Below are 22,591 nucleotides of genomic sequence, written 5' to 3' on the forward strand. Positions count from 1 at the left end.
TTAATAACTATTAATTAACTATTAACTAATAAAACTATTATAACTATTGCAATAATTTAGAATAACTATTTTCTCTAGTCTTTGCCATGAGGATTTTAATATTTAATATAAAATAATAATTTTAAAACGTTTTTTTTTTTGCAAGATATGACTATTGAGCTTAAAGTTGCCATGAAACCAAAGTTACGTTACTCATTTTTCCCGATATTGGGACATATATCCTCCTGAAACGAGAAAGTAGGGCCCCCTAAATGACTGGCAGCACCTCCCTAAATCAAAACTGAATAGGAGGATGAAGGAGACGCTGCATGAAAACTGACGTCGTGTTTTTATGTCTGATTTTACTCTCTCAGCTGGATGATCTGCTGTCGGCTTTAGACAAAACCCGAAAGGAGCTGGATGTGGTGCGTCAGCGCCTGTCGGTGTCTCAGAGCTCTCTGTCGGAGCGGGACAATGAGCTGAGCCGGACGCGAGTCGAGCACAGCAAACAGCTCTCCGAGATCCTGCAGCTCAAGTCAGTGACTAAACACACATGAAAACAATTTGCTGTTAACCCTTGTGTTCTGTTGGGTCATTTTCATCCACTCTGGGCTGATTTTGAGTCTTAATTTGTCCACAACTCTCTCTGTTTCAGCAAATGTGATGATTTTTGCTGACAGATCTTATTTTGACACATGTTTTTAGAAAATGCTCAAACGACAATACATTGACCCCCCCCCCCTCCCTTTGGTTGTGTTGGTGCTGTTTTTGCCCCATTGACTTCCATTATAATCACACTGATTGATTGCAAAGCCATGACAATATATAATCATGCATTTGTTATTGTTGCTGGTTTACCCTGTTGGGGAGAGGTACAATGTTTATAGTTGATAATCAGGGGGGCGGGGGGGGGGGGTGTCATATTTTCGGTAATGTTATTATGTGAAATACATGCAATCTTAAAATCAATATTAATTCATTCATTCATTTTCCGAGTTCAGACTGATAGCCCAGATAGTCATGCAGTGTGAACACATCCGTGACACGACTACTTTGAAAATCATGCAGTCTGAACTCGGCGCTGACGAAAATGTTGGATTCAGTGTGCAATAATTCCATGTGGAATATCCATAAGTGTCACACAGCTGAGTGTCCTGCAGAAATGCTGCTGTACATCTGATAGACAGCTGCTTTCAAACACTCCAACATCTTCAAAGCATGTTTGTGCGGTTCAGCCAATCACAGCACACGCAGGAATTACTGTAATTACAAGACTCAGCTTTGTAAAAAGCGTTCACATCTTTGTAGAATCTCGTAATTACATCTTGTAATCTCTGAGTTCTCTGAGCTCTGACCAACACGTTTTGTTTGGCGAAACACTCAAATTGTTTCAAGCTTTAGCAGTAAAATGAAACTGAGGCGTTCTCTTGTGATTCTGTGTAGGCAGACCTGGAAATATCAGTAGTCATGCAAAACTTTCAGTTTATGGCAGGTTATTGCATCTAGCATAAAAATACCTAATGGTAGATAATTAATGCTAAAGTTGATGTTATTGCATTTATCTATAAAAAATAAGATCAATAAGTACACTTTAAAAAATAAAATAAAAATAATAATAATAATAAAATACACCTTTCACTCATTATGTCCATTAGCTGAGGAGTTAAAATAAATAAATAAATAAATAAATAAATAAATAAGTACACTTAAATAATAATAATAATAATAATAATAATAATAAAACACTTTTTGCTTCATTATATCTATGAGCTGGGGAGTTTAAATAAATAAATAAATAAATAAATAAATAAATAAATAAATAAATAAATAAATGCACTCCACTGTGGTGACCCCAGATTAATAAAGAAAATAAGCCGAAAAGAAAATGAATGAATAAATGCACTTAATAATAATAATAATAATAATAATATAATAATAATAAATACACTTTTACTCATTATGTCTAGAAGCTGCGGAGTTAAAATAAATAAGCAAATAAACAAACAAATAAATAAATAAAATAAATAAATAAATATATTTAAATAATAAAAATAATAACAATAATAATAAAAAAACTACGCATTATGTCTATAAGCTGGGGAGTTAAAATAAATAAATAAATAAATAAATAAATAAATAAATAAATGCACTTAAATATTATTATTATTAATAATAATAATAATAATAACAACAACAACAACAAAAATAAACTTTTAACTCAAGTCTATGAGCTGGGGAGTTAAAATAAATAAATAAATAAATACACTTAATAATAATAATAATAATAATAATAATAATAATAATAATCATAATAAATACACTTTTAGTCATTATTACTATAAGCTGCGGAGTTAAAATAAATAAACAAACAAATAAATAAATAAATATATTTAAATAATAAAAATAATAACAATAATAATAAAAAAACTATGCATTATGTCTATGAGCTGGGGAGTTAAAATAAATAAATAAATAAATAAATAAATAAATAAATGCACTTAAATATTAATAATAATAATAATAATAATAATAATAATAATAATAATAATAATAATAATAATAATAATAACAAAAATAAACTTTTAACTCAAGTCTATGAGCTGGGGAGTTAAAATAAATAAATAAATAAATAAATAAATAAATAAATAAATAAATAAATAAATGCACTTAAATATTATTATTATTATTATTATTATTATTATTATTATTATTAATAATAATAATAAAAATAATAATAATAATAATAATAATAATAATAATAATAATAATAATAATAATAACAACAAAAATAAACTTTTAACTCAAGTCTATGAGCTGGGGAGTTAAAATAAATAAATAAATAAATAAATAAATAAATGCACTTAAATATTATTATTATTATTATTAATAATAATAATAATAATAATAATAATAATAATAATAATAATAACAAAAATAAACTTTTAACTCAAGTCTATGAGCTGGGGAGTTAAAATAAATTAATAAATACACTTAATAATAATAATAATATTAATAATAATAATAATAATAATAATATACACTTTTTTATTCATTATGTCTATGAGGTGGGGAGTAAAAAAAGAAAATTAAAACAATAAATACACTTAAATAAATAAAAAAACTAAATAAATGACACAATTTCAACCAAATATGAATGACTTTATGGAACTCAGATGTGTAGATGTGATGATCAAAGGTTTGCGTGCAAGTGTTTTAGTCTCGTGATAACAGTGTTTACGTCATGTTCACACACACGTCAGGTATGTTTTTGTGTGTGTGTGTACTGAGTGTGTGTTTCTGAATGGCTGACATTTTCAGCTTGTTACGGTTGAGTTGGACATGTGAAGAGCCACCAGCCGCGTGTGTGTGTGTGGGTGGGGATTCCCTCTGATTGTTCATTCGCACGTAAATGTGTGTTTTCTGCAGTCGTGGACACTGCTGAGGTGTCAAGAAGCACACGTCATGCATCCTTATGAACTTTGCGCATTATTAATGACAAACTGCAGCATCACAGATGACAGAGTCATGCTGAGGCATGTCAGAACACTTTATGCCATCAGTTCACGTCACAAAAAACCTCAAGATGTGATTACAGCATTGCATACTAATCATTCATACTGTCTGCTGATTCATACAGTACACTACCTGACAAAAGTCTGGTTGTGTATCTCAGTCGTAAGAGTAACAAATAATAACTGGACTTGTAGTTGATCATGTGTAAAAGTGTCAGAAGGTGGATTTCTCTGCTGAATCATCTGTTGATCTGCATCCCAATCATCACTAATACTGCAGAAGACCTACTGGAACCAGCATGGAGCCTAGATTCTCATAGAAATCAGTCAAGTTTGGTGAAGGAGAAATCATGGTTTGAGGTTTCATCATTCAGTATGGGGGCGTGTGAGAGATCTGCAGAGTGGATGATCAACATCAACAGCCTGAGGTATCAAGACATTTGTGCTGCCCATTACATTACAAACCACAGGAGAGGGACAATTCTCCAGCAGGATAGCGCTCCTTCTCATACTTCAGCCTCCACATCAAAGCTCCTGAAAGCAAAGAAGGTCAAGGTGCTCCAGGATTGGCCAGCCCAGTCACCAGACATGAACATTATTGAGCACATCTGGGGTAAGATGAAGGAGGAGGCGTTGAAGATGAACACAAAGAGTCTTGATGAACTCTGGGAGTCCTGCAAGAAGGCTTTCTTCACCATTCCAGATGACTTTATTAATCAGTGATTTGAGTCATGTCAGAGATGTATGGATGCAGTCCTCCAAGCTCATGATGGAGTCAGACACAATATTCATTCTGTTTCCACTGCAGCATGAGCACATATTCTATACTGGACATTATTGAAGGTTCAGTGAGCAGACTTTAGTCTAAGCAGAGTCAGAGCTTACTGTCCTAATCAAATCATTAATAATCAAGACATGATCAGATTATATTGTGCTCAAATAAGCCTCATCTAGAGGCCTTTGCCTTTCATATAAGACACTTCTGATACACAATCATCAACTAGAAGTCGAGTTATTATTTGTGTTCCTAAAACTTAGATAGACGACAAGACTTTCGTCAGGTAGTGTAGAGTCTCTATATTAGAAGTGATCATGCAAGTCAAAGTGTGCTTACAGTTACAGTACTTATTCAGTGTTTTCGGACAAAACAAAGGCTTTTAAAGAGACATTTCACAATTTGTTTACTTAAGTAATTGTAAACTTGAGTTTCTTTCTTCTGTTGCAACACATATTTCGAAGAATGTATGAAAAAGCAGTCATTGACATCCATAGTAGGAACAAAAAACACTATGGTAGTCAATGGATGTTTTTGTCCAGCATTCTTCAAAACATCTTTGTTTGTGTTCAACAGGAAAAAATCACACAGGTTTGGAGGGTGAGGAAATCATGACATAATAATACATATTAAGTGCTATTTTCTGAAAATATTGATCTAAATTAATTGAGTTTAAGGCTAAAACAATTGGTAAGTCAAGTCAAAAAATAGCGGCTGTGGGAACTGGTGTGTAAGCAGAATAATTTACTCCAGTCTATGGAATTATTAGTAATTTAAACACAATGAACTAGATATTTTTTAATAATTCAGCTGCCAGTTATCAATTATTCCTTGCGTATTTTGCTTATTGTATAAATAATATTACATTATTATTATTATTATTATTATTATTATTTTCTAGTAACAATATTTATGCATTGTCAAATCTTTACAGAGGACGTGTATCATTTATTGCATTGTGAAAGACTGTATGTCAGGTTGTCACAGAATTTACTCCAATCATTCAGCTGGAAAGTGTATTTACAGTATATGTCAATCTGCTATCAATCAGCCTGTAACTTTATTGCATCAAACACACACAAAGCATCCTGCACACTCATTTATATTCACCATAATGACAGAAGACACACACACTCTCTCTTTTTATCTGTGTGATCTGTGATCTCTTTCTCTCTGGCTTTTAATAGAATGACATAGGACAACAGGAATGCTGGAATTAGGCTCACATGGCATTTATTATGTTTATTGGTACACAAGCATTGCATACTGCACACTATCCCCTTGTGGACCCTGTGTGGTGTTTTCAATCCTGGCCAGGGTTGGCAAGTTTTTTAAACAAAACTAGCCCAATGGCAAGTCAAAATCAGCCCAATGGTCAATCACAACTTGCCCAAAACTAACCCAATGACAAGTCAAACCAGGTCAAAACTAGCCTGATGATCAATCAAAACTTGCCCAATAGCCAATGAAAACTAGCCCAATGGCCAATTCAAACTAGCCTAAAACTAGCATGTTCAATCAAAACAACCTCAACAACCAATCACAACTAACCCAAAACTAGCCCAATGACCAATCAAAACTAGCTCAATGACCACTCAAAACTAGCTCAACAGCCAGTCAATACTTGCCCAATGGCTAATCAAAACTAGCCAAATGACCAATCACAACTAGCCCAAAACTAGCTCAACAGCCAGTCAATACTAGCCCAATGACTAATCAAAACTAGCCCAATTGCCTCTTAAAACTAGCCAAAAACTAGCCCAACTGAATAGAACTAGTCCAATACCTATTAAACTAGCCCAAAACTAGCCCAATGGCCAATCAAAACTAGCCTAAGGACCAATCACAATGAACCCAAAACTAGCCCAATAACCAACCAAAACTAGCTCAATAACCAACCAAAACTAGCCCAATAACCAGTCAATATTATCCCAGCAGCAATCAAAACAAGCCAAATGGCCAATCAAAACTAGCCCAACCGCCAATCAAAACTAGCCCAATGGCCAATCAAAACTAGCCCAAAATTAGCCCAATGGCCAATCAAAATTAGCCCAGTGGCCAATCAAAACTAGCCCAATGGCCAATCAAAACTAGCCCAAAATTAGCCCAATGGCCAATCAAAACTAGCCCAAAATTAGCCCAATGGCCAATCAAAACTAGCCCAAAATTAGCCCAATGGCCAATCAAAACTAGCCCAATGGCCAATCAAAATTAGCCCAATGGCCAATCAAAACTAGCCCAAAATTAGCCCAATGGCCAATCAAAACTAGCCCAAAAATTAGCCCAATGGCCAATCAAAACTAGCCCAAAATTAGCCCAATGGCCAATCAAGATTAGCCCAATGGTCATTCAAAACTAGCCCAAAAATTAGCCCAATGGCCAATCAAAACTAGCCCAAAATTAGCCCAATGGCCAATCAAAATTAGCCCAATGGTCATTCAAAACTAGCCCAAAAATTAGCCCAATGGCCAATCAAAACTAGCCCAAAATTAGCCCAATGGCCAATCAAAATTAGCCCAATGGTCATTCAAAACTAGCCCAAAATTAGACCTAGGCCAATCAAAACTAGCCCAAAATTAGCCCAATGGCCAATCAAAACTAGCCTAATGGCTAATCAAAACTAGCCTAATGACTAATCAAAACTAGCCTAATGACTAATTACAATGAACCCAAAACTAGCCCAATAACCAGTCAAAATGATCTCAAGAGCAATCAAAACTAGCCCGTTGGCCAATCACAGCTGACAAAAAACTAGCCTAATGACAAATTAAACAAAGAGCAAAACTAGCCAATGGCCAATCAAAACTACTCCTATAGCTAGTAAAAAACTAACTCAAATGGCCAGTCAAAATTAGCCTAATAGTCAATCAAAACTAGTCCAAAATTAGCCCAATGACCAAATCAAAGCTATTAGCAGTTTATTTGTATGCTCAGAAAAAATTAATGTATCTGTGATCAGCCGATTAGCAGTTCCCTTTATAGAGCAATAAATCAAAATAAGATCCTACAAAATGACCCACATTGAATGGAAACGACCCACTCACTCTGACATCAACACTCGTCACATCACATCTGAATCAAATAAACCTCAAATGTAAAATGTTGAGTGATTGAGCAGCTTCAGCATGCCAAAGCCATGCATTTCTATCACGTTTATAGCTTTATATCAGTGCAAAAACAGCCAAAGAAAGTGGAACGTTTCCATATAATCGTCATTTTAATAAAACACACTGTATGGATTACTCAAACATGAACACTCTATAATCCCTGCTAAATGCTGACTACAGCAGAAGCGAATAAAACCCGATGTGAAATATAGCGAAGGCCTGCTGAGGAAAGTAACCATTTAAATGCCTTTGTATTGAAGACTCTGAATAAACACTACTCATGCAAGTCTAGACACACTTGGCTGAAACGTCTCCCGTGATCTAAAGGCTTACATTTAAATGCTCGCAATTAATGTTGCACAACTTCTGAAAAGAAAAGCAGAGCATTCCTGACATTCATTCAAACCTCTTTTATTTTTTAAGAGACTGGAATGCGCTGGTTCAAGGTTAGTTATAGTATCCTGCACGATTATAGAGACTAACCGAAGCCAATTCCTGCTAAACACTCCTGAGCAAGAGAATCAGAAAGAAATTGAAATGCATAATGGTTTAGGTGATCGTGTCAAACACAGCGATCAGAAATGCTTTTCTTATTTAGAGTGTTTGTCCTGTTTTTAATCCAAATATCTAAAGATTCGTAAATCAAGAAGCATTTTCTAGACAAGCACTAAATAATGTGTTGATTTAAGAAATAATATGTCAAAATGAAGTGAGTTTTCCTTTAAACTAAGCTAAATAAGTAAGCAAAACAATCTTATGTCAGAACAACTACTTAGCTTCCCTCATTGGCAGATTATTTAGCTTGTTTTAAGTCTTCATTTTGACTCATCATTTCTGAAAACAAGACTATATTTAGTGATTGTCTAGAAAATGCTTCTTGATTTAAGAATTTTTAGATATTTGGACCTTAAACAAGACAAAAAACTTATTTGCAGTGTATGAGTTATCACTAAAACACTCTCGAAGTCTAAGCTCGCCCCCCTGCTGTGTGTGTGTGTGTTTACTGTATTTTCTGTTAGTGTCTGCTTCTGCTTAAGTAATGCTTTACTAATGACTTACCGTAGGTCGTAACCCTCTTTACCTTCCCATCAGACAACAGGCTCCGCTGGCTGCTGTCAATAAAAATAAATTAGTGCATTAATTGACTAGAACTTTCTCCCATCAGAAACATGGCAAACCCTGAGGACGTGATGACCTTGAGGAGAGAGAAGGAGAGGTTCATCAATCACCAAAAACAGGCCAGTTCATTTCCTCCATTGCAATTTTATGTTCCCAGTAAATAATATCGATGTGGTTACAACCAAGTGGCGACATCCCGCTCTCCCTCGTGAAGCTAATACGAAGTAACTGAAACTGCAATTCATCAAAGTTCCGCTAGTCCTGGCTCCATAATAGAGCACATTTCTATTGACCCCAATGTTAACACAGCAGAAAAAAAGGTACCACAAATGATATTGGTGTACAGTATAGAGCTAATATTTCCCTTCATGACAACTGTGAGGGGGCGAATTTTTCTATATAATTTTTGTTATATGAAGTCTGCATAATTAAGGGCGTGGCCACTTGAGTGACAGCTAGGTCTCGCTGGTCACTGTCTCGTCACCTCAGCTGATTCCGGCTGATTAGCTGCTGAACTCGGCTTATACATCATTTTTTTTGTGTTGTTTTATGTGGCTTTACACAGTCAGTTGCCTTTTGGAGTTATTTCCTACAATTATCAGATGATATGGCATGCTGTGTGCACTTTATTGTGCTCACAAACCATTCAAATGACCTCCATTTCCCAAGTGAGTGAAAATCCTATATATCACATCTATAAATGTATTTGGTAAATATATTTAAAATTTAAAACAAATTCTGCAGGGTTTTTGAACCATACTATAGAAAAGTACTTGAATTAATCTGTTATGGTGATTCTACAGTTGCTATGGTAACACAATAACTATACTAATTGATCTGTCTTGGTAATTCTACAGTTGCCATGGTAACACAACAACTATACTAATTGATCTGTTGTGGTGATTCTACAGTTGCTATGGTAACACATCTATACCAATTGATCTGTCATGGTGATTCCACAGTTGCTATGGTAACACAACAACTACACTAAATGATCTGTAGTGGCGATTCTACAGTTGCCATGGTAACACAACAACTATACTAATTGATCTGTTGTGGTGATTCTACAGTTGCTATGGTAACACAACCACTATACCAATTGATCTGTCATGGTGATTCTACAGTTGCTATGGTAACACAACAACTACACTAAATGATCTGTTGTGGTGATTCTACAGTTGCCATAGTAACACAACAACTATACTAATTGATCTGTTGTAGTGATTCTACAGTTGCTATGGTAACACAACAACTATACCAATGGATTTGTCATGGTGATTCTACAGTTGCTATGGTAACACAACAACTACACTAAATGATCTGTTGTGGCGATTCTACAGTTGCCATGGTAACACAACAACTACACTAATTAATCTGTTGTAGCGATTCTACAGTTGCTATGGTAACACAACAACCATACTAATCGATCTGTTGTGGTGATTCTACAGTTGCTATGGTAACACAACAACTACACTAACTGATCTGTTGCGGTGATTCTACAGTTGCTATGGTAACACAGCCACTATACTAACTGATCTGTTGTGGTGATTCTACAGTTGCTATGGTAACACAACAACTATATTAATTGATCTGCTGTGATGATTCAACAGTTGCTATGGTAACACAACAACTATAGTAATATAAAAAATGAGCCAAATACTGTCATTTTCTACAGCTATAGGGTATATTATACTACAATACACCACGGTTTACTGTAGTAAAAACTAAAGTATACTGCGGTATTTATTATCATTGCACTATAGTTAATACTACAGTTTGCTGAAGCATTCATTAACATGATACTATAATATATACAGTATGATATACACTTTACTATGAATTACTGTTGTATTTTTATATGTCACTGTTACAGCTGAATAGGCCAGAATCATGCAATGTGAGGTGTGTGTGTGTGTGTGTGTGTGTGTGTGTGTGTGTGTGTGTGTGTGTGTGTGAGCGTTTTCCATCTGGAGTTCAGTCATTTACATTCCAGTCGTTATCAAATTGGCTCGTTGTATATAATCAGAGAGTTTTAATAAAGCTGTAGTAAACACCGCCCGTAACCAACATTACCGGTAACTATTGTATTGTAGAAAGCAGGACTGAGTCAGTGTCTGAGAGAGATTTTGGGGAATATTGTCTCTAGGCCAAACAGGTGACTTGTAAACATTTGGGAATTTCAGGGAAGTAGCCATTATCTGTTTAATACTCCCCGTGAGTCAATTATTCCACATGAGAAATCCACAAAATGGTGGACTTCACTCACTGTCTACTCCAGCTAACTAGCATTCAGAAGAAACAGGAAGCGTGAACGGTTCAAATGTGATGCGTTATTATTAGATTTGTTTTAATTCTTCAATGGCATGGAAATTACCCAACAAGCATTTTTTTATGTTATAAAGACATCCAATCATAGACGTCTTGGCTAAAACAAGACTAAATTTGGGCTGCCAGTTTATAGCAGTTTAAATCTCTCCATCTCATTAGCATAAACAGCAGCCCTGAGTGAGAAGCAGCCGTCTGTCCATTAGCCATTAGAGTGTTTGAGCTGCTGAAGATAATGTCAGCATAGACTAATGGCGAGTTCAGACTGCATGACGTTCAAAGTAGTCGTGTTACGGATGTTTTCACACTGCATGACTATCTGAGCTAGCGTTCCGTCGTGCTGTGTTTACACTGCAAGATGGATCGGCGACAGGGGGTTTCACATTGCATGACTTTACAATAGGAAGAATCGCTGACAACTTCGTCTAAACTACGTATCACAACCGAAATCTTTCGTTATTAACTACATAACGAGTAAGAAGCCTTTAATGGGATAGAAAATGTACATATTTGCTCACCTGGGTTTAAAGGGAATTAGCGATTCCTCAGCTTTCTTTTTTTTAGACTTTCTGTCTGACACGTCAACAGACACGGGTGCTCCTGCCAAATTTACACTAGTTTTCCCTCCATCTCTTGGGTCCAAATAAACTGATAATGAGCGCTTTTAACATCTCCCCCAACCTCCCGCTGGCCTGCAGGTACCCATGCTAGTGGATGCTGCTCTCTCATTGGCTGTAGGTGATTATTTTCAATCAGAACTCATTTCACACGGCATGATTTGAACATCTCCAGATATTTAGCATGCCAAGTATCTCACAGGCATCAGCAACTAATCAGCGATTCTCTCAGATCGCATCTTTCATTGCTCACATTGTGTGATTGAACTATGAACGAGCACCGATTTGCCTGCGATTTCAGGCATTTGTCTGCGATTTCTCAAAACCATGTCGGCGAGTCAAAATTGGGGCTAAAGTCATGCAGTCTGAACTCGGCAGAAGAGGATTATAGATGTGGAGTTTTAGATGAAGCACAAATGAACATCGACAGGAGTCTCCATAGACTGACACTGAAGCGCACATGCACACCTGACCAGCACTCACAACACACACACACTGCTGTTTTACATCTGTCGTTTGTAGCTCCGCCCTCTTGTGAAAAGAGCACAACCTCATTTGCATTTAAAGAGACAGTCACCAAAATGCCATTTTTCGCTTTGAAATAAGAATATTTCGCTTGTTTTAATCAAAAACCCGTTTAATTTTGACTTATTATTTCTGAAAATGAGTCAGCATCTTTAACTTGTTTGAAAATAGCTTCATAATTTAAATATTTTTGGATATTTGGGCTAGAAATAAGACAAAAACACTAAGAAAAGCAGGAATTCTGAGCAATCGTCACTGATTTCCTGCATAATATACCAACATAATAGTAACATTGGGTGACACGGTGGCTCAGTGGTTAACACTGTGGCCTCACAGCAAGAAGGTCACTGGTTTGAGTCCCGGCTGGGTCAGTTGGAGTTTGCATGTTCTCCCCGTGTTGGTGTGGGTTTCCTCCGGGTGCTCCGGATTCCCCCACAGTCCAAACACATGTGCTATAGGGGAACTGATGAACTAAACTGGCCGTAGTGTATGAGTGTGAATGTGAATATGGGTGTTTCCCAGTACTAGGTTGCAGCTGGAAGGGCATCAGCTGTGTAAAACATTTCAACATTTCTAGATTGTCCTGCATTAGTGTTTTGTTGTCTACAATCCCGAAGGCTCCAGAGATCAGGGTTTTAATGTGATGTGCGCATGCTGTCGTTCAGGTGCACAGCAGGATGAAGCCGATGGCAGAGCATTACGAAGACGAACACATTCATGCGCAGTATTCACATCATCCTCAACACATGCAGGAGCGCGAGCTGATCTCTCCACCACCAGAACAGGTCAACCATCAACACACAAACACACACTCACACATGTATAAACACACATACGGTAAACACACAGACCTACACACATGTACTTGCACATGCACAGACAAACACACACATGTACAGACATGCACACACACATGCACATGTACAGACAGACACACAGGCATGTACAAACACACACATGTTCAGAAACACATAAACAAATGCACACACACATATACAGACACGCACACACACAAACACACCTTCTTAAAAGACACACATGCACACACACACACACACACATTTAATTTAATAACACGTAACCTAATTTTGACATTATTTCTGAAAATAATGTTTGCTCGTCTTGAAAATGCTTCTTGGTTTGAGAGTTTTTAATTATTTGGACTAGAAACAAGACAAAAACTCAAGCAAGAGAAGTGTGTGTGTGTTTTGTGTGCGTGTAGTCAGATGTGTGTGTTTATTGTAGGATGATGAAGACGGTATCTGGGCCTGACAAACCAGAAACTGCTCCAACAGGTGAGTGTCATTTCTGCAAAGTGTTTTTGTTCATTATTAATTCTTCATTTTAATATTGTATCTGTTGTGTGAGAGCAGAGCTGAATATTGTTTGTGTTAAATCTTTGAATCTGTTTAACGTAAAGGAAGAAAATAAGATGAATGTGCAGGGCTGGAGTCCTTGAATGAACAAATACTGCATTTCAATGGGACTATCCTGGTCAAACAAAGCACTGACTGGCTGAATTATTTACAGATGATAACATTCATTCATTCATTTTCTTTTCGGCTTAGTCCCTTTATTAATCTGGGGTCGCCACAGTGGAATGAACCACCAACTTATCCAGCATACATTTTACTCAGCGGATGCTCTTTCAGCCGCAACCCATCACTGGGAAACACCCATACACACTCATACACTATGGCCAGTTTAGTTAGTCAATTCCCCTATAGCGCATGTGTTTGGACTGTGGGGGAAACCGGAGCACCCAGAGGAAACCCAGACCAACACAGGGAGAACATGCAAACTCCACACAGAAACATCAACTGACCCAGCTGGGACTCAAACCAGCGACTTTCTTGCTGTGAGGCGAACGTGCTTCCCTCTGCGCCAATGTGCCGCCCAGATAATACCATCTGTAAACAAATATTTACTTATATAGACTACTTATAGACTAAAAGAACCTGAATATACTAAAAACGATTGTCTATTTCTATCAAAAATATGAAAAAGTAGGACATCTGTGGAATTCTGCAGATTCTGAGCAGGCCTAGTCAAGATTATAAAGCAATTGTGAATTTTTTTAGACACCCCTCTCAAGTAAAACATTACCCAACATACTAAACTTTTATTTTTTTAATATTCCCAGTGTTTGGAGCATCCCAGATGGAGGACTGGAGCTCCAGGAGAAGCTCTTTGAGTGCTTTAGTTCAGTGCATTAAAAACTCTGGAAAGAACACAGTGGCGGATCGGGGAAGGAGAAACCTGCCATCTTCTGTGCCATCAACATTTACATTTGTGCATTCAGCAGAAACGACCTTTAACCTTTACAAAGAAGAAGCTAAGTCAATTCATATATTCTGATCTTGTCCAGAAGTTCTGAATTCTCCTTATATACTGTTTGTTCCGTGATGGGCAAGAGACTAAGAGACTAATAACAGTTTTTATTCCTTTTCATTTTACTAACGGCTCACTAAAACATCTAGTAAAACTGATCTGAGATCAGGTAAAAACCAATGAAACCTGTTCATCGATTCACCACTGGGGGGCGATGTAAGTGAACCTGCACCTCATTTATTCATTTTCCTTCAGCTTAGTCCCTTTATTCATCAGGGCAGAGTGAACAGTTGAGTGAACCGCCACTTATCCAACATATGTTTTACACAGCGGATGCCCTTCCACCTGCAACACAGTACTGGGAAACACCCATACTCACTCATTCACACACATACACTACAGCCAATTTAGTTAATCAATTCTCCTATAGCGCATGTGTTTGGACTGTGGAGGAAACCCACGCCAACATGAGGAGAACATGCAAACTCCACACAGAAACCACTGAGACCCACCCGCACATCAATATAGCATCATTTTTGTGACACTGTACTACAATAATTAATATTTTACATTATTGTGAGGGGGTCGGGTTTAGGGTTGGGGTAGGGTTGATGTTAATAAAATATAATTTGATGGGTATTTATTAAATAATATGAATAATACTTGGTATAATAACTGTGTTTACATTAACTGCGATGGTCGGGTTTAGGGTTGGGGTAGATGGTTATAAAATACAATTAATGGATAATTTAATAAATTATATAAAACTTCTGGGTGTGAGACAGTGACTCAGTGGTTAGCACTGTGGCCTCACAGCAATAAGGTCGCTAGTTCGAGCCCCAGCTTGGGTCAGTTGGTGTTTCTGTGTGGAGTTCGCATGTTCTCCCCATGTTGGCGTGGGTTTCCTCCGGGTGCTCCGCTTTCACCCAAACACGGCTATAGGGGAACTGATGAACTAAATTGGCCGTAGCGTATAAGTGTGAATGAGTGTGTATGGGTGTTTCCCAGTACTGGGTTGCAGCTGGAAAGACATGGAATAGTTGGCGGTTCATTCCGCTCCTCATTCCGCCTTGATAAACGAACTAAGCTGAAGGAAAATTAATGAATGAATGAATGCTGCAGCTGTATCCCTTCTAGCAGCAACCCCTGCAAAATTCAAGTTGATATTAATAATATTACACAGATCGCCCCCTAGTGGAGAAACATAGACTTTTCAAAACGTTTCAAACCAGTGATGATGTAATGAAATCACATGACCTTCCAATATTGATACATGCTCCGAACCACTGATTCAAAATCAAAGATTCATTCATTTTCGAAGCTTCATGAAGCAGTGTTTCCAAAGCAGACATCACTACTGAGCTACTTTAGCCTTTACTTTTTTAAAGAAGTTTGTAATGCATTACTTTTAAAAGTAAAGCGGATCATCAATCATACGAAATTGTTTACTGAAAGTGTTGATACAGAATGTTCTCTGTGATAAGTTGCGTCAAGGGTTGAGAAAGAACGTACAATATCTATGTCATTATGTCTACGCCGAGTCCTCAGATGTACCTGCCGTTTAACCCAGATTTGTTTTTAATGGTTAGGCTTTCTATTTCGCTGTATATAAAAGCATCAGTATGCCCTGATTTAGATAGACACCTTTGCTTGGCTCTGTCTGGACACGCTGTTTATCTTTCACTTCAGTCTATAATCATCTCAACTCGAATCTGTCTATAAGAGGACTACCGCTCTTCTGCCCCGGGTCATCTCACTTTGACATGTTTTCTTTGTCTCCGCTGGAGGTTTATAGGAATATAAAGTTCTTTGAAATGCCTTCTTGTTTTCTGTCTCCTAATTAAAGCTGTTGTTTATAAAACGGGTCGGTAATTGATGCTGGATCTACTGGCGCGGTGCTCTTGCGAAATAATAAATACATTTCAACACTTTTTTGTTCCCCCTCCCGACTGTGTTTATCATGATGTTTAAACTGACATGTTTAGATTTTACAAGTGAAATATTACGCCTTATAGAATAAAACACCTAAAACAGACTGCCGTAACAACTCGTCAATGGCAGAGATGTGTTATCTCTTATGGTGTTGGGAATGACAGACAGGAGTCCTGCACAGTGACCAGAGGGATTCTGAGGCGTTCTTCTTCAGAATAGTGTTCAGGTCACTACATGATGCTGCTGGTGGAAAACCTTTCCTGATTCGCTCCAAAACACCCCAAAGTGCTCAAATATTACGCCTTATAGAATAAAAACACCTAAAACAGACTGCCGTAACAACTCGTCAATGGCAGAGATGTGTTATCTCTTATGGTGTTGGGAATGACAGACAGGAGTCCTGCACAGTGACCAGAGGGATTCTGAGGCGTTCTTCTTCAGAATAGTGTTCAGGTCACTACATGATGCTGCTGGTGGAAAACCTTTCCTGATTCGCTCCAAAACACCCCAAAGTGCTCAATAATGTTTAGTTCTGGGTACTGTGCAGGCCATGGGAGATGTTCAACTTCACTTTCATGTTCATCAAACCACTCTGTCAGCACTCTTGCAGTGTGTGTTGGTGCATTATCTTCAGGATACACAGCACCGCATTCAGGATACAATGTTTGACCCATTGGTCTTCCAGAATGGGTCGGTAGTCCTTGGCAGTGACCCAGCGCCTATCAAGCACCAGTATTGGGACTAGGGAATGCTGAGATATAAAGCCCAAACCATCACTGATCCCCCCCATGCTTCACTCTAGGCATCAGCAGTCTGTGTGGGATGCTTCTTCGGGGCTTCTCCACACCGTAACTCTCCCGGATGTGGGAAAGACAGTGAAGGTGGACTCATCAGAGAACAGTACATGTTTCACATTGTCCACAGCACAAGATTTTCACTGCTGCACCACTGAAACCGGCGTTTGGCATTGGCACGAGTGAGCACAGGTTAGGCTACAGCAGCCTGCCATGTGTATTGACCCTGTGGAGCTCCAAACCAGTTGAGTTGAGCTGCACGTTTAATTCTGCAGTGAGTCTGGCAGCTATGATTTTCATCCTCATCAGACCTCAATGAAACATGCGGCATGACAGATGAATGTGGATGTAAGTATATGGATGCGAGCGTTTCCACTGATGGTGATTCTCAGTTCCTGGATGAGTATGTGTTATTCAGCGGTTGTTATCTGGGAATAACATACCTGTCGCAACGAACCAATCAAGTATACCAGACAGCCATGTAATAACAAAAACAACCTGCTGGATGTGCAGTATTCTGATTATTACATGACTATTTGCCAGAAAACTAAAATATTATACATAAAAACATCTATCTGACCAGTAATAATCTTTAATTAAACGGTCAAATAAACGTAAAGCATGCATGCAAGTCAACATTCCTGCTTTTAATACACCACTGTCACATAAATATATAAGATGCATTAATACTGACTCCTCTAATTTGTTAGATGAGAGCTTTATTTCATTGGGTAATGCTGTTTCTCAGTGTTAATGCTGCCGTTCGGTGTTTCCAGCATTCATGGGAACGTTATAATGTGTTTTTCTGCAGGATTAAGGAAACCTTGATCATTCCCAGAAGCTTTTCTGGCCTTTCAGATCTCTGTAATGCAAATTTAAAATACCTAAAAGTGTGCTCAGACGGGTCAAGGCTTTTATGAGACGTAGGATAAAACCCTCAATTGTATGATGACATTCAGATGACATTCAGGATTAGTGTCCGTGTTCTGCTCTTATCATCTTACTGAAAAACAGCCAAGTACAGATTTAGCTCAGCATCACTCAAGACATCTCGGTTCCTCTGACTTTTTCTGATTAAACACCAGTGTGATCTGAGCAGGGAATAATAAACACAAGGACGAGCCTCTGTTCAGTAACATTTAATAACTGGAACCAAGTATGCGCTGTCTAAGAACAACAACAAAAATCCTACTGAAAAATCCTAAAAAGATCTACTGGAACCCGCATGGAGCCAAGACTCTCATAGAAATCAGTCAAGTTTGGTGAAGGAAAAATCATGGTTTGGGTTTTCATCATTCAGTATGGGGGCGTGCGAGAGATCTGCAGAGTGGATGATCAACATCAACAGCCTGAGGTATCAAGACATTTGTGCTGCCCATTACATTACAAACCACAGGAGAGGGTGAATTCTCCAGCAGGATAGCGCTCCTTCTCATACTTCAGCCTCCACATCAAAGCTCCTGAAGGCAAAGAAGGTCAAGCTGCAACAGGATTGGCCAGCCCAGTCACCAGACATGAACATTATTGAGCATGTCGGGGTAAGATGAAGGAGGAGGCATTGAAGATGAACACAAAGACTCTGGGAGTCCTGCAAGAAGGCTTTCTTTGCCATTCCAGATGACTTTATTAATCAGTGATTTGAGTCATGTCAGAGATGTATGGATGCAGTCCTCCAAGCTCATGATGGAGTCAGACACAATATTCATTCTGTTTCCACTGCAGCATGAGACGTCCAGTTATTATTTGCTGTTCCTAAAACTTGGATAGACGACAAGACTTTAGTCAGGTAGTGTAGTGTTGTATATTTTTCTGACTTATAAATATTCATTATATCAAATGTTTGTAAGAACATAAGTTCAAATCAAGTTTAAAAAACATTTTGGGGGATTTTTATATGGAGTTTGAATTTTCCATCATTCGTTTCTCATTCGATTCCCCAAAATGCACATTAATACAGGCTGACGGAAATACAGCTAATAACTGACTGAACACAGTGTCATTAAATCATCTATCTGAATATGCATACAGTGTAAAAATATATGTAAATCTGTTTTATATTCATGTTATTATTTGTATTTTTCCCTCTTTATTTCTGTTTTAAATTGCATTATGGGATCTTGATCTTTCTTCCAACAACTTTTAACCTTAAAGAAGTTGTAAAAAGTGACTAATTGACATGTAATAGTGTGCAGTGCTGTATTGTGTGTGTTGGTGTTGTATATTACGCTACAGAAACCTTGTAATAAACTGCAGCACATTTTCTGCTATTTTACACACTTATTTCTCTAGATATTATTTATTATACATTATATTATTCCTAAAATGTCAGTAAAAGTCATTTTGTTAAACTGTAGAGTTGAATTTCCAACATCAGAAGTGGACAGAGCAGAGATCAACATCCCATAATGCAACTCACAACTGTAAATAAACACAAGATTCGGAAACTGCTCATTAACAGATGTTTTTACTGTGAACTCTTTTTATTTTAAGTGAAATAAATAAATAAATACTAAATTATTATTGTCAAAGTGTTCCAAATCATCCAACTTTACTTTAGAGAAGAGTAATAAAAAGTAATTCGAGTTTTTAAAGCTAGACAGGAATTAGTCCTTTTATTTAATTCAAACAAGACGTCTTGCCAAAAGCATTGCAAAAGCTGTAAATTTTTTACCTGATCTCTTAAACGTGCAACAAACCCAAACAGTGCTATAATGGCATGCGGTCGGCATGTTGTGGGAACCATGTGTTGCTTTACTTCAGGATTTCTTTTATTCCTTCCAAATAAAAGTCAATACAGGTTTGTCTATCTGTAGACAAGACAATCATTTTGTCTGGAAAACTGAAAATAAAGAACAATTAGGGGATTTATTTACAACAAAGACCAAACAGGAAAAACCCCAAAGGGTGAAAAGCACAATAGGAGTGTTTAACCCTCAGCTACAGCTGCATTTAACATATTACAGTCGGGGAGGAGCTGAGAAAACAGGGACATAAAGGGACATCAACTTTCTGCTTCCTGTAGTGATGCCTGTACAATGTTTACTTTTTCAAATATTACCCCCCCCCCCCCCCCAAAAAAAAAAATAGTATACTGTACTGTTTTTTGGAACAGCTGCGTCCAAAACCGCCTACTACTCAGTAGGTACTGCATTTGAATTTAAACATACTACTCAACCGTTAGAAAAGTACATTCAATACAGTATGAATGTGAGCAGTATGAATGGATTTCGGATGTACTACATCCGCCATTTTGTCATGGTCACGTGACCTACCCGCATCAGTTACGTTGCTTCACTCCCATTCATGAATTCTCCCACGGGGCATCATAGAATAGTGCAGCGTGCATGGAATGCACACTTTAGAATCTCGCCGGAAGTAGTAGATCATTTGATAATGCAAACGATTGGTTGTGGTGATTCTACAGTTGCTATGGTAACACAACAACTATAGCAATTGATCGTTTGTGGTGATTCTACTGTTGCTATGGTAACACAACAACTATAGTAATTGATCGGTTGTGGTGATTCTACAGTTGCTATGGTAACACAACAACTATAGCAATTGATCGTTTGTGGTGATTCTACTGTTGCTATGGTAACACAACAACTATAGTAATTGATCTGTTGTGGTGATTCTACAGTTGCTATGGTAACACAACACCTATAGTAATTGATCTGTTGTGGTGCAGTTGCTATGGTAACGCAACAACTATAGCAATTGATCGGTTGTGGTGATTCTACAGCTGCTATGGTAACACAACAACTATAGCAATCGATCGGTTATGGTGATTCTACAGTTGCTATGGTTACACAAGAACTATTGCAATCGATCTGTTGTTGTGATTCTATAGTTGCCATGGTAACACAACAGCTATAATAATTAATCTGTTATGGTGATTCTACAGTTGCCATGGCAACACAACAGCTATAGTAATTGATCTGTTGTGGTGATTCTACAGTTGCTATGGTAACACAACACCTTTAGTAATTGATCTGTTGTGGTGCAGTTGCTATGATAACGCAACAACTGTAGCAATCGATCGGTTGTGGTGATTCTACAGTTGCTATGGTTACACAAGAACTATAGCAATCGATCTGTTGTTGTGATTGTATAGTTGCCATGGTAACACAACAGCTATAATAATTAATCTGTTGTGGTGATTCTACAGTTGCCATGGTAACACAACAGCTTTAGTAATTGATCTGTTGTGGTGATTCTACAGTTGCCATGGTAACACAACAACTACATTAATAATCTGTTGTGGTGATTGAACAGTTGCTATGGTAACACAACGACTATAGTAATTGTTCTGTTGTGGTGATTCTACAGTTGCTATGGTAAAAACAATTATAGTAATTGATCTGTTGTGGTGATTGCTATGGTAGCACAACGACTATAGTTACAAACGAGCTGTAGTTTTCTACAACTATAGGGCATATTATAGTGCCATACACCACTGTTTACTGTAGTAAAAACTAAAGTATACTACAGTATTTATTACAGTGCTATCGGGAGAGAGTTCCAGAGCCGTGGGGCCACCACACAGAAAGCACGGTCACCTTTAGTCTTGAGACGAGTTCTGGGAATGGCTAACAGGTCTTTGCCAGAAGACCTCAGAGACAACATTGATAAAAAAAAAAACATTTGAATTTTGATTTTGACTCATTCTTTCTGAAATCAACACAATATTTAGCTCTTGTCTAAAAAATTCATCCTGATTTAAGAGTTTGGAAATAAATGGACTAGAAACAAGACAAAAACTCTGAGTAAGTAAAGTCCAGCCTTAGTTTTGAGTTTTTTGGTAAGCTGTGCTGTGCTCTGGGTCCCAGTGCGGTCAGACATGCGCATCTCTTCATCTCTGTGTTGGTTTGTTTATGGATTTCTGTGATCTGCTCTGGATGTGAGATCATGAACAGCGAGCTCATTGTTGTAATGCCCTGCGGTGCGTCTGTTTATCGTGGAGCTGCACAGATGGAGCTGCTTTTCTGCTGGATCTGCACGGCTGAGGTGTAAGTGTTCATATACTGCCTTTGGAGGAGGAGAATTCACTGTATCAAGCACTACACTGCAAAAATGTGTTTCTTACTCAGAGTTTCTGTCTTGTTTCTAGTCTAAATATCCAAAAACTCTTAAATCAAGAAGCATTTTCTAGACAAGCACTGAATATTGTGTTGTTTTAAGATATAATGAGTCAAAATGAAGAGTTTTATTCTTTAAAACAAGCTAATTAATCTGCCAATGGGGTAAACAGAATAATCTTTTGGAATAAGATTATTTAGCATAATTATTTTGCTTGTTTTAAGGGAAAATTCACTTGATTTGGACTGAAAACAAGACAAAATATTTTGCTTTTGGTATTTCCTATTTCCTATTAAAAGGGAAAACACTTAATTGTGACGTTATTTTGAGAAAACAAAGCAATATATGTATTTTGCTTGTCTAGAAAGGGCTTCTTGGTGTACAGTTTTTAAAAATAAAGTACATTTGTACTAATTCGACAGGACAAAAACTCTAAGAAAAGCATTATATTTAGCAGTGCGCCCTGCTGACGGAGTAAGGATCCTCTTTGTGTGTG

At 37.4% G+C, this 22,591-nt stretch overlaps 1 protein-coding gene across 1 annotated transcript; it reads left to right on the top strand.

Annotated features, from left to right (window-relative positions):
- Positions 1 to 199: 199 nt before the first annotated feature.
- On the top strand, positions 200 to 15,229 carry LOC130234175 (ERC protein 2-like). The gene is made up of 5 exons (XM_056464459.1): positions 200 to 514; positions 8,539 to 8,611; positions 12,625 to 12,744; positions 13,205 to 13,254; positions 14,103 to 15,229. Exons 1-4 carry the CDS (start codon positions 309 to 311, stop codon positions 13,229 to 13,231), a joined length of 426 nt encoding a protein of 141 aa, XP_056320434.1. The 5' UTR covers positions 200 to 308; the 3' UTR covers positions 13,232 to 13,254; positions 14,103 to 15,229.
- Positions 15,230 to 22,591: the final 7,362 nt, after the last annotated feature.

The sequence above is a fragment of the Danio aesculapii genome, chromosome 8 (genome assembly GCF_903798145.1).
Source record: "Danio aesculapii chromosome 8, fDanAes4.1, whole genome shotgun sequence".
Lineage (NCBI taxonomy): Eukaryota > Metazoa > Chordata > Actinopteri > Cypriniformes > Danionidae > Danio > Danio aesculapii.